Source organism: Camellia sinensis, chromosome 14 (genome assembly GCF_055761805.1).
Source record: "Camellia sinensis isolate YWXY chromosome 14, ASM5576180v1, whole genome shotgun sequence".
NCBI lineage: Eukaryota > Viridiplantae > Streptophyta > Magnoliopsida > Ericales > Theaceae > Camellia > Camellia sinensis.
Genome location: NC_138974.1, coordinates 81447942 through 81464763, shown reverse-complemented (window position 1 = coordinate 81464763; position 16822 = coordinate 81447942). Strand labels below are relative to the sequence as shown.

General features: G+C 37.7%; 2 protein-coding genes across 2 annotated transcripts; both read left to right on the top strand.

Annotated features, from left to right (window-relative positions):
* Positions 1-1511: 1511 nt before the first annotated feature.
* On the top strand, positions 1512-2147 carry LOC145807124 (uncharacterized). Its single transcript, XM_082905055.1, has one exon. It carries the CDS (start codon positions 1512-1514, stop codon positions 2145-2147), a length of 636 nt encoding a protein of 211 aa, XP_082761181.1.
* A 6566-nt stretch (positions 2148-8713) lies between these two features.
* LOC114303975 (protein FAR1-RELATED SEQUENCE 5-like) lies at positions 8714-11738 on the top strand. Its single transcript, XM_082905054.1, has 4 exons — positions 8714-8859; positions 9136-9922; positions 11597-11671; positions 11718-11738. The coding sequence occupies exons 1-4, from the start codon at positions 8855-8857 to the stop codon at positions 11736-11738; spliced, it is 888 nt and encodes a 295-aa protein (XP_082761180.1). The 5' UTR covers positions 8714-8854.
* Positions 11739-16822: the final 5084 nt, after the last annotated feature.

The following is a 16822-nucleotide window of genomic DNA, read 5'->3' as shown; positions in this document are numbered from 1 at the left end:
GAAACTCATTTTTTATGTAATATTTATTAAAAATCAATTTACCAAGAATACAAACAAAGTTTTTTTTTAATGTATTCATACATGGATTTCTTCAATTGGAACTGTCTTATGGTAATAGTAGTTTAATACTATTTTTATTTATGTATTAATATAATTAGTCCATAATAGCATATTTGTTCATTTAAAAATGTAGAGAAAGGATCTTGTTATTTCACAATCAAAATGCATCATGGGGATTTGGTTAGTTATAATCCTCAGAGAGTTTATAGTTGTGGATTTATCAGTTATTTTGACTTTTGCAATTCTGATGAAATATTACTTGTGGAGTTTGATGATATGGCCAAGGAAGTAGACTGCACTGGATGTAACATCTATTACTATAAGGTTAATTATTGTGCTGGGTTAGAGTTAATTAACACTAATCAAGATGTAATGAGGTTGGAAACACTTGTGGATGGAAACAGAGTAGTAGAGGTTTATGTAAATTTTTTTGAAATAGATGGTGTTATAGGTGCCCAAGTTAATCGAGTAGGGTTAAATGCAAAAAGAAGTCAGAGAATGGGAGTACTTGTAGATAACAAGTAGCAGAAGAGGAAGATAATGATGACTATGATCCTATTCCCTCAAACTCTTTCTCATCTGATGAGTTTGAAAAATATGAGGATAGTGACTATGGATTTACTGATGATGATGCATTGTATGAGGTTAATGTTGACAAAGATCTAGAGTTTGCTGGTGTAGGAAGTAGTAAGAATGCAATGGCTAAGGTAGTTGATGACATACAAAGCCTTGGAAGTTCCTTTGATGAGCTAAGAAGTATTGACAGCTCATCTGATGAAGGACGTACTTCTCATAGAAGGCAATGCCTTGTTTTTAATGTTGACTCTAATATGTACAATCCTCAATTCAAACTTGGTATTGAGTTCAAAAGTCATGATATGTTTAGGGATGCTATGAAGGAGTATGCAATTAAATGGGGCAAACATATAACATTTACCAAGAATGACAAACAAAAGGTGAGGGCAGAGTACAAAGTTGGTTGTCCTTGGGTTTGTTATGCTTTATATGTAAAACATGATGGGTTGTATAGGATCAAAACACTTGTTGATGAGCACGCTTGTAATAAGTCTTTTGATGTGGCACATGTGAGTTCCAAATAGATTGTAAAGAGGTACTTTGAAATAATTAGGTTAAATTTTACATAGCCAATTCAGTCATTGGCAAACACTATTTCAAGTGAGCACAATGCGAAGCTTGACTTACAAAAAGTGAGAAGGGCAAGAAATAAGGTGTTGACACGAGTAAAGGATATTGCAGCTGAGCAGTTTGCAATGTTATGGAGTTACGTTAAGGAGATTAGGAATACCAATCCTGAGACAACAGTTCGCATAAAGGTGAAACAGATTCCAAAGGTTAATGAAGGGAGTAATCCAAGGGTTAGTGATGGGAGCAATACATAGTCAAAGTTCAAAAGGTTGTACTTGTGTTGGGGTCCATTGAAAAAAGCTTTTATGAATGGTTGTAGGCCAGTCATAGGAGTTGATGGATACCATTTAAAGAGGTCACATGGTGTTATTCTATTGACAGTTGTTGGGGTAGATGCAAACAATTGCATATTTCCATTTGCCTATGCAATTGTTGAGAAAGAGAAGAAAAAAGCATGGTTATTGTTTCTAAAGCTGCTAGGACATGATCTGAATATTGTAAACTCTTATTGTTATACCTTCATGAGTGACAAACAAAAAGGTTTGATTAATGCAGTGGCTGAGTTGTTCCCAAATGCTTTACACAGGTTTTGTGTGAGGCATTTGCACAACAATTTTAAAGGTGAACACAAGAGATTGGTTCTAAAAGATCTATTGTGGAAGGCTTCAAGGGCAACAACTGTTCCTGTATTTACCAGAGTGATGGCAAAGATTAAAGAAGTTGATTGTAAGGCATATGATTGGTTAGTTAAAAGACCACCAATTCATTGGAGTATGAACCATTTCAACACTTTTCCAAAGTGTGACCTTTTGCTAAACAATCTATGTGAGTGCTTCAATTCAAGCATCTTGGAAGCTAGTAATAAACCTGTGGTTACAATGTTAAAGAAAATTAGGTTGTTGTTAATGGAAACAGTTCAAAAAAAAAGAGATGCAATGTAAAGACACAATGGTCCTATATGTCTTAAGATTCAAAATCATTTGGAGAAAATGAAAGTGGATGCAGCTGGATGGATTCCTAGATGGAATGACAATGAGCAATTTGAGGTTGTAAGGCCATATGGTGAGCAATACAAACTGGACTTGCAAGCTTGGACTTGTGGCTACAGGAAGTGGGATCTGTCAGGCATTCCATGTGCCCATGCTGTGGCTGCTGCAAATTTCTTAGGTCAAGAACTAGAAAAATATGTTCATCAGTACTATAAGGTGGAGACTTATCTGAAGACCTATGACAATATGTTGAGTCCTATTAGTGGTAGAGAAATGTGGCCCAGAACTAAGTATGCAAAGGTGCTACCACCTGATGTAAAGAAGAGAGTTGGGAGGCCTAAACAAAATAAAAGAAAGGAGAGTGAGGCACTAATTCAAGGCACAAAGCTAGGAAGGCAGGGCACTAAAATCACTTGTAATAATTGTGGGAATGTGGGACACAACAGGAGAAGTTACCAGGTCAAGGGCAGATTCAGCTACATACAAGAAAGCCAACCTCAGGGGAGCCAAATTGAACCAAGCCAACCTCAAGAGTTAATTAACTACAGAAGCATCCAAGGTCAAGAGACACATGAGACAGAAGAAACTGGCTGTCAGTGTTCTTTCTTTCTTTTTTTTTGTTTTTAAAAAAATAAAATAAATAGTAACTTAACTATCCTATATTTGATTGTGTTTAATTGTGGATAATTCAATCTTATTACAAGTTAAAAGAGAGTGGTACAAGAAAGCCAGTCAACTCTATCTCCAATGAGTTCAACCAGCACACCAAATGAGGGTCAAATGATGTGGAGAGGCAAGCTAGTGCACAATGCTAGTGGCCTTAAAATAGTATCCACTGGACAGAAAAGGGGAGCACCTGGAGATTGGAAATAGGAAGCATCCATTGCACAAAAGATTGAAATTTATTATTATTATTATTATTATTTTTGGATAGAAGAATGAAGCATCTACATGACTTTCTCATTGGGGCTTTTTGTACATGTAATGATTTTTTGTTTGGAATTGTTGCCCTGAACTTGTTAACTATGTAAATGTAGTATTTTGGTTGTCACAAATAATTGTGTGTTTTGAAACTTGAATGACAAATTTATGAATGTTGCTTTTGTGCATGATGCTCTATTTTAATGGATGGTACTACTCATTTTTATGTAAATGTAGCTTCTGTTGGTTTTGGTTGCCATTAGATGGATGGATTCCAATTGTGTGTTTTGGATAAATACCACTGATAGTTTTTTCATTCATTGAATGAATGCCATTTGATGGATGCATGCCAGTGATAGGCTTTTTATTCATTTGTTGCCATTTGATGAATGGATGCCAGCGATAGATATTTTATTCATTGGTTGCCAAGAGGCCATTTAAAGAGGCCACCAATTAGTTTTTTTTTAATGGATGGATAACAAATAGTTAAAATAACACGCAATGCCACTTTTGTTTTTTTTGTTTTTAATTAAATAATAATGCCCTGTTTTTGTAAGGGTGAACACAAATTGTTTTTTAAGGGACAAACAAATTCAGTGATGCTCTTTTTTTTTTAAGAGTAAAACCTTAACACAAAATATGAAAATTTCATTCAAAATACTTCCCTCATTACATTTCATTCATAATATTTCCCCCCATTACATTCATTCATTCATAATAGTCCCCTCTATTACATTATTTCTTTCACTACATTACAAACCACATTGATAAAATGATGCACCATGAGGCAGCCAAGCATATCCACAGCTTTCTCTCTCTTCTATTTCTTGTCTGTAATCTTACTTCTAGCTTATTGACCTTCTTCAACAGCCCATAAATGATTTGCACTGCCCGTGAGCACATAGGTAGGTCTACCCAGGTGAACTAATTACAACCATTAGTGGAACAACTGATGAACCTCTTACCAGGATTTGTATCAGTCCATGATGTTTGTATCACCCATCGTCTTCCATAGAAAATGCATCTCAGGTCTTCCATGTCATTTGAACTCCATCTTCCTTCAGTTGAGCTCGATTTTCCTTGATTTCATAACCTTCTATTCCTCATTCTCTCTCACTACCGAAAAGATGCTCTGTTATTTTTTTTTATTTTTTTTTTTGTTTTTGTTTTTGTTCGGAATTTGCCTTTGTTATATAGTAGAATCGAGAGGTTGCATATGGCGAGATACCCTCTTATATTCCCTTCAAAAGATACTTCAGGGGGATAGCTCATCACATTACGTGCAATTGTAGACGGAAAGTGACGGTAGGGGTCTAATTGATCAATTTTTGGAAAGTTCAGGTATTAAATTGAAATAAATCAAAGTATGGGGGTCAACTTGAAAAACGCGTGATAGTTTGGGGGGAAATGATATTTACTCAACTTTTTATTAAGTAGCAACTTTTCATTTCATTTAGACCTCGTTTGTTAATTATATATTTTAGTTTAAAAATTTAAAAATTATTATAAGTTATTACTTTACTCTATCTATTGTTTTACACAATTTTTTATAAAAAGTTAAAAAATTATTAAAATAGTCTGTTCCTAAATGAGGCCTTAATAAGTTTTAAAGTTTGTTAAATTCTAAATAATTAGTATTATTTATACAGTATTGTATATAAATTTTAAAATGATTGCAATATTTAAATAATAAGACTTATTTTGGCACTAAATAAGCTAGTTTATTAATTACAAAAGTTGCTTTATGTTAAAACATGTGTTTTATACTAAAAAAAATTAATTTAACCACTCTAAAAAGTCAATAAAAAAGGAGAAAAATATTTATCTATCTATACTATTATATATTATATATGTGAACACTGGATTTGGTATCTAAACTTTCAAACCTTTTCCTCATATCACGTGGTAGATTTTTATATGTTAAAATAAAAAATTATTATACTATATAGCGGGGTGGGCAACGATTTATTTGAACTGCTCAAACCGCCCAACCTGCATATAAATAGGCGGTTTCGCAAATATAATGCGAGTGGATGCAGTTTGAAATATGACAAATTTGCGGGTTGTGGGCGGGTCGCGAGTTAAACCCACAACCCACAAAAACCGTCCGCACTTTAATTATTATTATTAATTTTTTTTATATACCAACTTTGTAACTTTAACAGGAGCACCATTATGTTCTCTATGACACTAGAATCTTTATTTTTAAGTATTTATCGACTTTCTTAATGCCGTAGAATTATCAAGTCCTAAACTTTGTTTTTTATATGATTTTCATTGGTGACTCATCGACTTTTTCCTAATAAAATTTTCCTTTTGGTGGTCGATGGAGCTTCTAATTTGATTATTGATTACTGAACTGATAATTCTAATTGAGTACAACCTTTAATGCATTGATATATATTTTTTAATGCATTGATATACATTTTTTTTAATGACAAAAATGCTAGTGTAGTAGGGGTGGGCAACGGTTTATTCGAACCGCTCAACCCGCCCAACCCGCATATAAATGGGCGATTTCACAAACATAATGCGGGCGGATGCGGTTTGAAATATGACAAATTTGCGGGTTGCAGGCGGGGTCGCGGGTTAAACCCGCAACCCTCAAAAACCGTCCGCACTTTAATTATTATTATTATTTTTTTTTATATACAAACTTTGTAACTTTAACAGGAGCACCATTATGTTCTCTATGACACTAGAATCCTTATTTTTAAGTATTTATCAACTTTCTTAATGCCGTAGAATTATCAAGTCCTAAACTTGATTTTTTATATGATTTTCATTGGTGACTCATCGACTTTTTCTTAATAAAATTTTCCTTCTGGTAGTCGATGGAGCTTCTAATTTGATTATTGATTATTGAACTGACAATTCTAATTGAGTACAACCTTTAATGCATTGATATATATTTTTTAATGCATTGATATACATTTTTTTTCATGACAAAAATGCTAGTGTAGGGTCTCTTTGTTTTAGGTACTTTTATTTAATGCATTGATATTCAATTTTTATTTGTAAACTCATCAGAAAATTGTTGTCAAATGATCACAAATATATAAAATGAATCTGATGCCTAAATTCGATGGGAAAAAAAAACTAAAAAATTAATTTTTAAAGAAAAAAGTGTAGACCGCAAACCGTCCGCACATCTGAAAACCCTATCCGCACAAACCGCAGACCGCACTGCGGGCGGTTGCTGGTTGACTTTTTCCCAAACCGCATAGATGCAGGCGGGTTAAAACCGAACCGCAAACCGCACAAAACCGATCTGCGGGCACCCCTATAGTGTAGGGTCTCTTTGTTTTGGGTACTTTCATTTAATGCATTGATATTCAATTTTTTTTTGTAAACTCATCAGAAAATTGTTGTCAAATGATCACAAATATATAAAATGAATCTGATGCCTAAATTCGATAGAAAAAAAAAACTCAAAAATTAATTTTTAAAGAAAAAAGTGTAAACCGCAAACCGCCCGCAACCGTCCGCACATCTGCAAACCTTATCCATACAAACCGCAAAGCGCACTGCGGGCGGTTGCGGGTTGACTTTTTCCCAAACCGCATAGATGTGGGCGGGTCAAAACCGCACCACAAATCGTACAAAACCGATCCACGGACACCCCTTTATAGCGCAACTAAGGTTTGAACCCAAGAATCATGAATTTCATTACAAACACATTTACCATTTAAACAACTTACATATTATAATATTATTTTTTTATTATTTATTTTTATTCGTACTAATTTAAATTACACACGTATCGCGTGTGCTACTCACTATTATATAATATATGCTAGGAGAATTAGCGTTTTTTTAACATTAAATTTTTAGTCAATAAACTATATTTTTTAGCAAACTCTCAAATGAAACCCTAAATGTATGGTGTTTGATAATATAATTCAACACTTAAAATTAAATTGATTAAGTGATAATTAATTAAGTTCATTTGATAACCATAATTGATATCACTTAAAAATTTAAGTGTCTCTTAAAATGTAGACTAAAATTTAAGAAAATTTTAAATTATATAAAAGTTACTTAATTCTAACTAAATTTATAAATACTAAACATAAGTATCAATATACATTATTATAAACTCACCACCACCACCACCACCACCACCACCACTACCACCATACAACCGCCACTACTACCACCATGCCACTGCCACTACTATCACTACTACTATAACCATTACCATCATGCCATCACCACCGCTACCGCCACTACCACTACTACAACCATCACCACCATCATGCCGCCACTACTACTACCACCACCACCACCACTATCACTACTGCTACCACCACCATGTCACCGTCGCCGCCATTACTACTACCACCTTCATTACCATTGTCATTATTGCCATAAATACCACCATAATTTACTACCTTTACCATCGTTACCGTTACTACCACCGCCATGCCATTACCACCAACATTACCACTACTACTACTACCATCACCATCACAATATAAAAATTAAAATATATAATTTAAAAATAATAAATTTTAAATTTGATTTTATATATATCAAATAACTTATTTATAATTTAGCACTCAAATTTTTATCAAACAGTTTTTCAACTTAAAAAATTAAGTATTTTTCAATACTTAATTTTTAGGATAAATTGCAAATACACCCCTGAGATTTGATCAAAATACAAATCGATTCCTGTGGTTTTGGAAATTACATTCCACCCCTGAGGTTTCTAATTTCATAACAAATCGCCCATTTTATTAATAAACTATCAAGTCAATCAATAGTTTTTAATGATGTTATAAACATGTTTAAATTAATAATTTAGGTAATTTTATTATTGTATAGGAGAGCAATTATGAATTTTTTTTAAAAGTTAATTCTGTTAAATTTTTTTTTTTTAATGAGGGGGTATTTGTACTTACTATAGGGGATAATTTGTACTTTAAATAAACCTTAAAAAGTGTATTTATAATTTATCCTAATTTTTAGTATTCAATTTTTAATTTCCAACTTTATCAAACAGTAAATGAATATATTAAAGTTATAAATTTAATAAAATTAAGGCAAACTAATAGAAAATAAAATACACCTTAAAAGTGAGAAGTGAGGAAAAAAATTTCAAACTTACGATGACTACAAAATTCACATTTAATAAATAAATTGCATCAAAAAAAAAATAATAAATAAATCACTGTACTTGTATAAATATAATTTCTTTTAACTTTAATCTTTTTTTGACATTTTATTTATAAATAATTATGCTAACGTGTGATATTACAGCATGTGTTAAGAAACTTTAATATTTTTTTTATGAATTTTCGTAAAAGTGCTTATAATCTTTAAAAGTTATACATTATTTATTGTAGGGTCCTGCTTAAGTGTGCAACCCCCTTAAGGTTGCACACCATATGCAACCTAATTGTTAGCCGTTAGATTACAATAATTGATCAAGACCATTGAATTGTTTAATCGTGAAAAAGTTGAAACCGAGGCAACCGATTAATGCTTGTATTTGCATGATTGCATCCCACTCACTCTCTGTATTTCGTCTCTATTTTACTCTGTTCTCCTCTCTGTGTAAGGTTGAGTCAGTGTAACTGTTGATTTCCATTGACAGGGAGAAGCCCCTGTTGGGTTCATTCCATTGACGAAGCTCTGTAGGGAACAGTATAACAGGCGATTTCCAACAACAACGTAACTACAAGGCTGTGTTGGTTCCATTGCTGAAGTGAAGCCCTTCTCTCGAACTAGATATGAGGTATGGAGCTGTCTCCCTCTCTCTGTCTCCCTCTCTGTATCTCTGGCCCGTTCACTTCAGCTATTTTCCCTCAACTAAACCCCCATCCTAACTTCAACCGCTCTACGCTTCGCTCCAACAGAAACCCCTCCATTGGCAACTAACCTTTCTTTTTCTCTTTCTCAAGCGAGTGTTTGTGTTTGCACAAACAACAAAACCGTGTGAAAATGTCATGTTTGTGTTTGTGTTAACAATTTTCGGTCATCAAGTAATTGTTTGTAGTAATGTCATGTGCAGTATGGCCCCAGCGGAAGTTAAAAGGGAAGGTGATGATTATGACATTCCAAATGAAGCAGATGACATTCGTTTGATGAATGAAAGTCGGGCAGAACCTGATCATGGTTGCGAAGCTGGTCCGAGCAATGAAGAAGCAACCAACATGAACGTTGAAGATGGCAGAGCCGATGTGAAAAAAGAAATGGTTGACGATGTTCATCGCAATGACATGGTTGGTGATGTTGAACGTGCTATTCTGGAACAGAAATTTGATTCGGTCGAAGATGGAGAAGATTTCTACAATGCGTATGCTAAAGCCAAGGGATTTAGTATACGAAAATCCAGATTTAACACAAATAAAGAGGGAAAGGTCGTTAGTAGGCTGTGGTTGTGTTCAAGGAAAGGTCAGAGATTACCAAAATACTTGGACCGTGTTGCTGAGAAGAGTAGAGCTCCCAAGGCACTAACAAGAGTAGGTTGCAAAGCCCAATTTCGCATACGGTACGATGCGGATGCTGGTGAAGGGGGAAAGTACGTTGTGACTCACTTCGTCGTAGACCACAACCATGAATTGGCGGAACAACACTGTGTGATGTATCTGAGGTCACATCGCAGTTTAAACAGCGCTGACAAAGCTCAAGCAATGGCTATGCACAATGTCGGTGTGAAGACTAGCCAAATCATGGACTATATGGTATATCAGTCCGGGTCTTATGAGAATGTTGGTTTCATCCGTACAAATCTGCACAACCATATTCAAGCCGAATGTAGAGCAGAAGTTGAGGATGGTGATGCGCAGGGTGCGTTGGTTTACCTATGCGCAAAACTTGATGTTGATGCACGTTTTTTTTATAAGTATGATGTGTGTAACGATAACAAGTTACAAAATCTGTTCTGGGCAGATTCGAAATCGCGGGCCGACTACGCAAAGTTTGGTGATGTGTTGATATTTGACTCAACTTACAGAACCAATGCATACAAGAAACCTTTTGTCATGTTGGCTGGTGTGACTAGCCACTTTAGGACCACGATATTTGCATGTGTTTTGCTAGCTAATGAGACAATTGAGACATACACATGGGTTTTGGAAACATTTATGGAGGCGATGGGCAATAAAGCAACTGTGTCCGTGCTGACAGATGGGGATAAGGCGATGCGAGAGGCAATCAGAAGAGTATTTCCAGACGCAAGACATCGATTATGTAATTGGCATATTGGGAAAAATGCTATTTCAAATGTTCACATAAGTGACTTTGCACATGCTTTCAAGCAGTGCATGGACATGGAAACGGATGAGACAAAGTTTGAGCATGGCTGGACGACAATGGTCGAAAAATTTGGACTTCAAACCAACAATTGGGTGTTGGAGACATATGAGAAGCGTCATATGTGGGTTGAGGCATATATGCGTGGACATTTCTTTGCTGGGATGAAGAGCACTTAGCGCTCGGAGTGTATGAATGCTTATTTCAATCCCTTCCTCCAACACAAATTGAAGCTATATGAATTTGTTAGGCACTATGATCGGGCTCTTGCAAGGATAAGGTATAACGAGGCTGGAGATGATGCTGAAACAAATAACACTTTTCCGGTATTGATTACTCCATTGCGAGATATAGAGAGACATAGAGCTGAGCTATTCACCCGAAATATATTTAGAATGTTCCATGATGAAATCTTAGAAGAATGGAAGTTGAATGTCAAGGACGTGTTCCCTTTGCCGGATGGTCAGAAATGCTACTATATTCATAAGTACAAAGTGAAGGACAGATCATGGATAGTAACACACAGTCCAGTGGATGCTGCAATGAGATGTTCTTGCATGAAGTTTGAGTCGTTGGGGCTACCTTGCTGCCACATGATATGTGTTATGAAAGCTGAAAATTTAACGCAAATTCCCCCAACTTGTGTGCTGCATAGATGGACAAGGGCTGCAAGCAAGGATGGCCAGCAATGGCCTCAACCCTCAATTGATAGCACTACAACACAGACGGCCCGGTATGGGATATTGAGTTTTTCCTACAACGAAATGTGTTTCTATGCCTCGCAATCAACGGAAGGTTTCAAAGAGGCTAGGGATGCATGTCTTCCGATGACGAGCCGGATGAAGGAGTTATATGAGAGGAATTTGAACGGTGGGAATGGAGACAAAAGGAAACATTCATTCCGTCGACAATTTGAAGTAAAAGATCCTGATGTTGTGAAGACAAAAGGGAACCCAGGACGGGCCTCGTCCAACTGTCGAAGACCAAGAAAATGTGGGAATTGCAAATGCATTGGGCACACAAAGCGAACGTGTCCTAAGGTTCGGTTTAGCCGAACAGTGGGTACTAACTCAGATGCAGATACACCCCACATAACTGACCGTGAGTACAATGCGGAGTCATTGCCCGTTCGCTGCAAAACTGGGTTGGTGGATCCAAGTACACCGCACATTAAGCAACGGTGACTATTTTTCGATGTTTCTCCTGATTCCAAGCAGCCTGTGGGCCAATACGGTAGTGTTGAAGCAGCAGTGTGGAAAAATGATTCGAACACAATTGATGAGGTGAATCAGGTAATTGTATAATTTGTATGATTTACTTATTCCCTTAATTTATTAGGTAAACAGTACTAGCTATTGAAAACACATGGAAATAATGTATGTAGTTTTCATTTTGCACGGATTGCTGTACGTAACGTGTAAATAATTGGTTATGTACAATGCCAGGAAATGGCACAACGTTACTTATGTACAAGGCCATGAGTTGTAAATTTCCCATATTGTGTTAGAGTGATGTTGTCATTTGTGTTTGCAGTGACTTGTCATTTTGAAAACTAATTGAAGGTGAGGTGAGATATATATGGGTTGTCTGTGTATTGTTTTGGGTGGGAAATTGGCTTATGTCTGTATTCCAAGATTCCTATTGCGGGTTGCTTGTTTCTGTTCCATATTTGGTTGGATCTAACTGAAGGGTTTTTTGCGGTGTGGTTTATCAACTAACGATGTGTTTCGCTTCGTATTGATTTGTTATGACTTGTGTCGGTAAATTAGTATTATATTTCGAGCAAAATACGAATTTTGTCCAAGTGGGTTTGTAAAATTACATACCAGCACATGCATTTTGTATATAATCCAAGTGGCAGTTAATTTTGGGTGTTACTTGGAGAAAGAACCCAACGAACTCGTTACTTTATCTCCATGCCGATTGGTATATGAATTACGAGTTACGAACAGGAGTTGTGAAATTATTTAATGTTTACTATGGAAGTATGGGTTTATTGTTAGTAAAATTATGGTGGGCCTATATCGACAGCAACGAAGCAGTAATTTATAATTGACAAGTTCAAGAAGAAAATCAAGCAATTGCGGTATTGGTTCAAATGCCTGAAATGGATGAAGACTTCTTTCGATGAACTGATGGTAACAAAGTAGAAAGTAACAAAGTAGAAAGTAGAAAGTAAGTTGTTGTGTTGTTGTGTTGTTTGTAACAAAGTAGAAAGTAGAAGGGAAAAAACTACACAGAAGTTACAATGTAGAAAGCAAGTTGTGCTGTTGTTCATGTCCTCTCTCTCTGCAAACATTCTGCCCTTTATAGCTATAAAATTCCCACGACCCCATGATCTGCCAATTCTGCAACTGCTTCTATGCAACTTCTGTAACTGCACGGTCATTTCCGTGTATTGAAACCACATAAAAGCTTCACTTGTACCTGTCGAAGTGCATATAATTGAAGTTGCCACCTGTGCCCAGGTCCTTTTAGCCTTTCCTCGACAGATACAGACTTCCAATTCGTTCATGTTTCCTCTTGGAGGGTGGCCACTAAATCCATGAGCACTGCCAGTAACTGCTCCAGCGTGTAAGTCAGGTGGCATGCAAGATTCAATGTTAATTGAATGGAGCAGCTGTTGGGAAGATGTGGGAAAAATAGGTGCAAAGAGGAATTTTTAATCTAATATCCAATCAGAATGTAGCTGAAAATATGAGTGAACTTTTTTTTAAAAAAAAGTAGTTCCCATTTTTTTGATTATAAACCCGAGATGTATATTTTGTTTTTGATATAAATAAGTTGTGTATTTTCGTTACGTAAAATGTAGGACAACAATTGTGTTTAAGTCATTACAATACAGAAAAAGGTTATTTCAAACATATTTTCAAGTTTACCAACATTGAATATATTTTGATTAAATTACAGGAAAAATTCAATATTTGGCAGAGTTTGATGATTCATAGTCAGGGGCAGTAACAGTGAGTGGCCAAGTGTTGCGGTTCAGTGGCCCAGTTTGCAAGGATTGTGGTTGTGTTTACTGGACAATATTCTGTCGATTTTTGTCTCATAATGATGAGGGACATGCCCCATAATGGTGAAAAGGAAGGTCGACAGGGAAGAGTCAATATTTGGCAGAGTGGACTTGAAGATTCAAAGTCAGGGGGCAGTTACAGTCGCAGTTATGGTGTAGACGTGTGGGATCATGCAATGATGGGCCACAAAAACAGTATACGGATATCGAAATCAATGATCTCCGTTCTAGGCATTCCAAGTATACTAAACCTCCACTTCTATCTGTTGATCTCCCTTTTCTTGTGTTTATTTCATGGCCACCAACTGTTTGAAACTTCTGTCGACAGAGCAAGGCTCCTACTTCGTCTCATGCTTCCTCCTGAAAGTATGCCCACTAACTCATAATGATGAGGGACATGCCCCACAATGGTGAAAAGGAAGGTCGACGGGGAAGAGTCAATATTGGTTTTCAGGGGACTTGAAGATTCGAAGTCAGGGGGCAGTTACAGTGGCAGTTATGGTGTAGACGTGTGGAATCATGCAATGATGGGCCACAAAAACAGTATACGGATATCAATACTAAACCTCCACTTCTATCTGTCGAGCTCCCTTTTCTTGTGTTTATTTCATGGCCACCAACTGTTTTAAACTTCTGTCGACAGAGCAAGGCTCCTGCTTTGTCTCATGCTTCCTCCTGAAAGTGTGCCCACTAACTCCACGACTGGTGGTAAAAACTTCCCCTATCACTTCTAGGTGACCCACATGCAGAGAGCCCACTTTCAGGTCGTGGACATTCCTTCAGACTTAGCCACATGCCCTCGATTAAGTGGACCATCTGTCGACAGAGACTGGCAAAACTTGGTGCAAACAATGGCCCCCATGTTCAAGTTAAATATTGCGGAAATGATTGAGACCCCCTCCAATCACCACCTACACCACCCTCACTCCCTCCCCCCCCCCCCCACACACACGAGGGGGCTGCTGATTGGAGAAGGAAAAAAAAAGAAGAAATTGAAAAAAAAAAAAAAAAAAAGTGGCCAATCAGAGAGAGAGGGGGTCATGGGGGTCCCCCCTTGTGGGGGTCCAAGTTATATGATATTTAACTTCAACGAGGGAGCCATCGTTTGGGCCCAATAGCAAATTTCTTAATACGGGCCCAAAACAAACATAAACTACAGCCCAATATAAGAGCTTTTAAATATACTGGCCCCATCATAAGCTATAAAAGACCCACCCTTTCAATATCAAACCACTTTATTTCCCTCTGATTCGAACTCCCCAGACTGTACTCCTTCTTCTCAACCATTGCCGTTCAAAACCAGAGCACCATAAAACCCTAAGCCATGGTGTCAAAAAAATCTCAACCATCTCCATCTGAGGAGAACAATGAAGGCCTACTCCGCTTCCCAGACCCTATTAGAGCACGTATCGCTTCTCTAAAATTTGGTGCAACCCTATTGCCCAGCATAAGCTCTGTCGCTAAGGCTACTCTAGGCCCTACCTTCGCGTCTTACTTCCCAGACGAGCTAGCTCCATACTATCCCCTTGGTAATGGTGAGAACCTTCTTCTCAACCAAGCTGGGCTCAAGTGGACTAACTGGAATGTCAGCAAAAACCCACTCAGAGGGTGGAGGTCACCAGACTCTGATTGGCGAAGCTGGGCCAGGAGAATTGAAGGTCACGATGCTGAAGTATGGAAGCACCAGGGCATTGGTGAAGCAATTAGACTGTCGACTAAAATTTATGACGTGGGCAAAGGGCTGATTGCTGCTGCTACATGCTTTTGGTCGCAGTCTAGTAACTCCCTACTCCTCAATTTTGGTATGATTTCCCCTACTATCTTAGATGTAGCTCACTTGACTGGTCTCCCAATCTTGGGCAATCCAATTCATGCTCTCCTTGAGCCTCCAAAAGTGACATTTACTTTAAACATTGACATGTGCTATACAGATTTTGCCAAAAAATACCAAGGCAAGCCTGGTTCCCCTGTCGATGACAAAGAAAGAACTGCTTTTTACTTACTTTGGCTTTATGAGTTTCTTTTTTGTGTCCCTGGGTACAAGATCACGAAAGAATACCTCCCCATTGCCTTGTGTATGCAAGATGGCCAACTTATGGCTTTAGCCCCTTATCTTCTTGTCACCCTTTACAAGGCCCTATTTTCCTTTGTCGACAATAAGATTTCTGGCAACTGTGGTGGCCCCTTTTGGCTCTTCCAGACCTGGTTGTATGCCTATTTCCCTGAGGCACGACCCCCACCACCTAACACCTTGAAACCTGTTTGCTACTCCTATGCTGAGCAACTGCTCACTTATAACAGCCAACCCATCCTCACTTTCAGAAATCATCTTACCATGTTTTACAACCTTCCTTCGCAGAGACCTTCCAACCTGTACATGCCATTTCAAAACTTTGAATTCTCCTCCAGTAGACTTCGCTTCCTCTTCACAGACCCTTCTGATTTACACAATGAGCAAGTCCAAGAACAAAATGAGAGTTGGAGACACATTCTCACCTCTAGACATGTCTTGGTTGGCTGTTTCATATCCTCCGCCAAGCTATCCAGCTGCAGTTTTGAGACATACTGTCCCAATCAATGGTCCAGGCAATTTGGTCTTTCCCAGGCTATCCCTTATCCTTATTTCCACCCAACCATCCATGAGGAGATTGGGTCCAGAATCCACTTCAAAGATCCTACACAAGCTGAATCTATTCTGACAGAGAACACCAAACTTTTCCAAGATTTTGGCCCCTTCTTCTTCAAACCTGCTTCGGACTGCTCGGCTGCTTTTGACCATTGGTGGGGACTTATGTCTGCCATTATTTTCTGCAAGCCACTTGAAAGATGCCTTAACGATACTTGTATTCATATTCAGGGCCGCATATCCTCGCCTTCCAAGCTTAAGGCTACAGGTATCCTTCCTTCATAGACTTCATATCCCTGACTGTGTCATGCAATTTGTTTTGTTTTTTTCTCTACAACACTAACTTGTTTAACCTTTGACAGCCAAAATTGGGCCTGCTGCTGAACCATTGGTTAGGGACCAACGTAAAGGCAAGGATCCAATGGATGCAACTACTCAGACAAACACCCCCTCAGTTCCAAAATTGATGGCAGACTCTTTCGCAGCCGTGCAGACACAAGCACAGAGAGGAACTACCACCCGTACCCCTGCCGAGACAGAGGTCACGGCGAAGAAGAGAGAAAAGCCTTCCACTGCTCCTGCTCTAAGCACAAACCTAAGTGAGTGGGATATCCCTCTCAGCCAAATGGTTGGCCAAACAACATCAAATCCTTCAGGGCAGCTCTACCAAGTAAGCCTTCACTTTACATATTTACAGCATCTCAATTTCCATTCACGCCCGACTGATCACTTACTTTTGTGCAGAGAAAAAAAAATGAGATTACTCCTTGCTGCTGCTGATGATGACGATGCTTCTACTTC

Coding starts and splice junctions, on each gene's coding strand:
- LOC145807124 (XM_082905055.1), top strand. CDS start 1,512: ATGAATGGTTGTAGGCCAGTCATAGGAGTTGATGGATACCATTTAAAG.
- LOC114303975 (XM_082905054.1), top strand. Junction 9,923..11,596: donor GTGATGCGCAGGGTGCGTTG/GTTTACCTATGC, acceptor GATTCCAAGCAG/CCTGTGGGCCAATACGGTAG. Junction 11,672..11,717: donor CAATTGATGAGGTGAATCAG/GTAATTGTATAA, acceptor TTAATTTATTAG/GTAAACAGTACTAGCTATTG.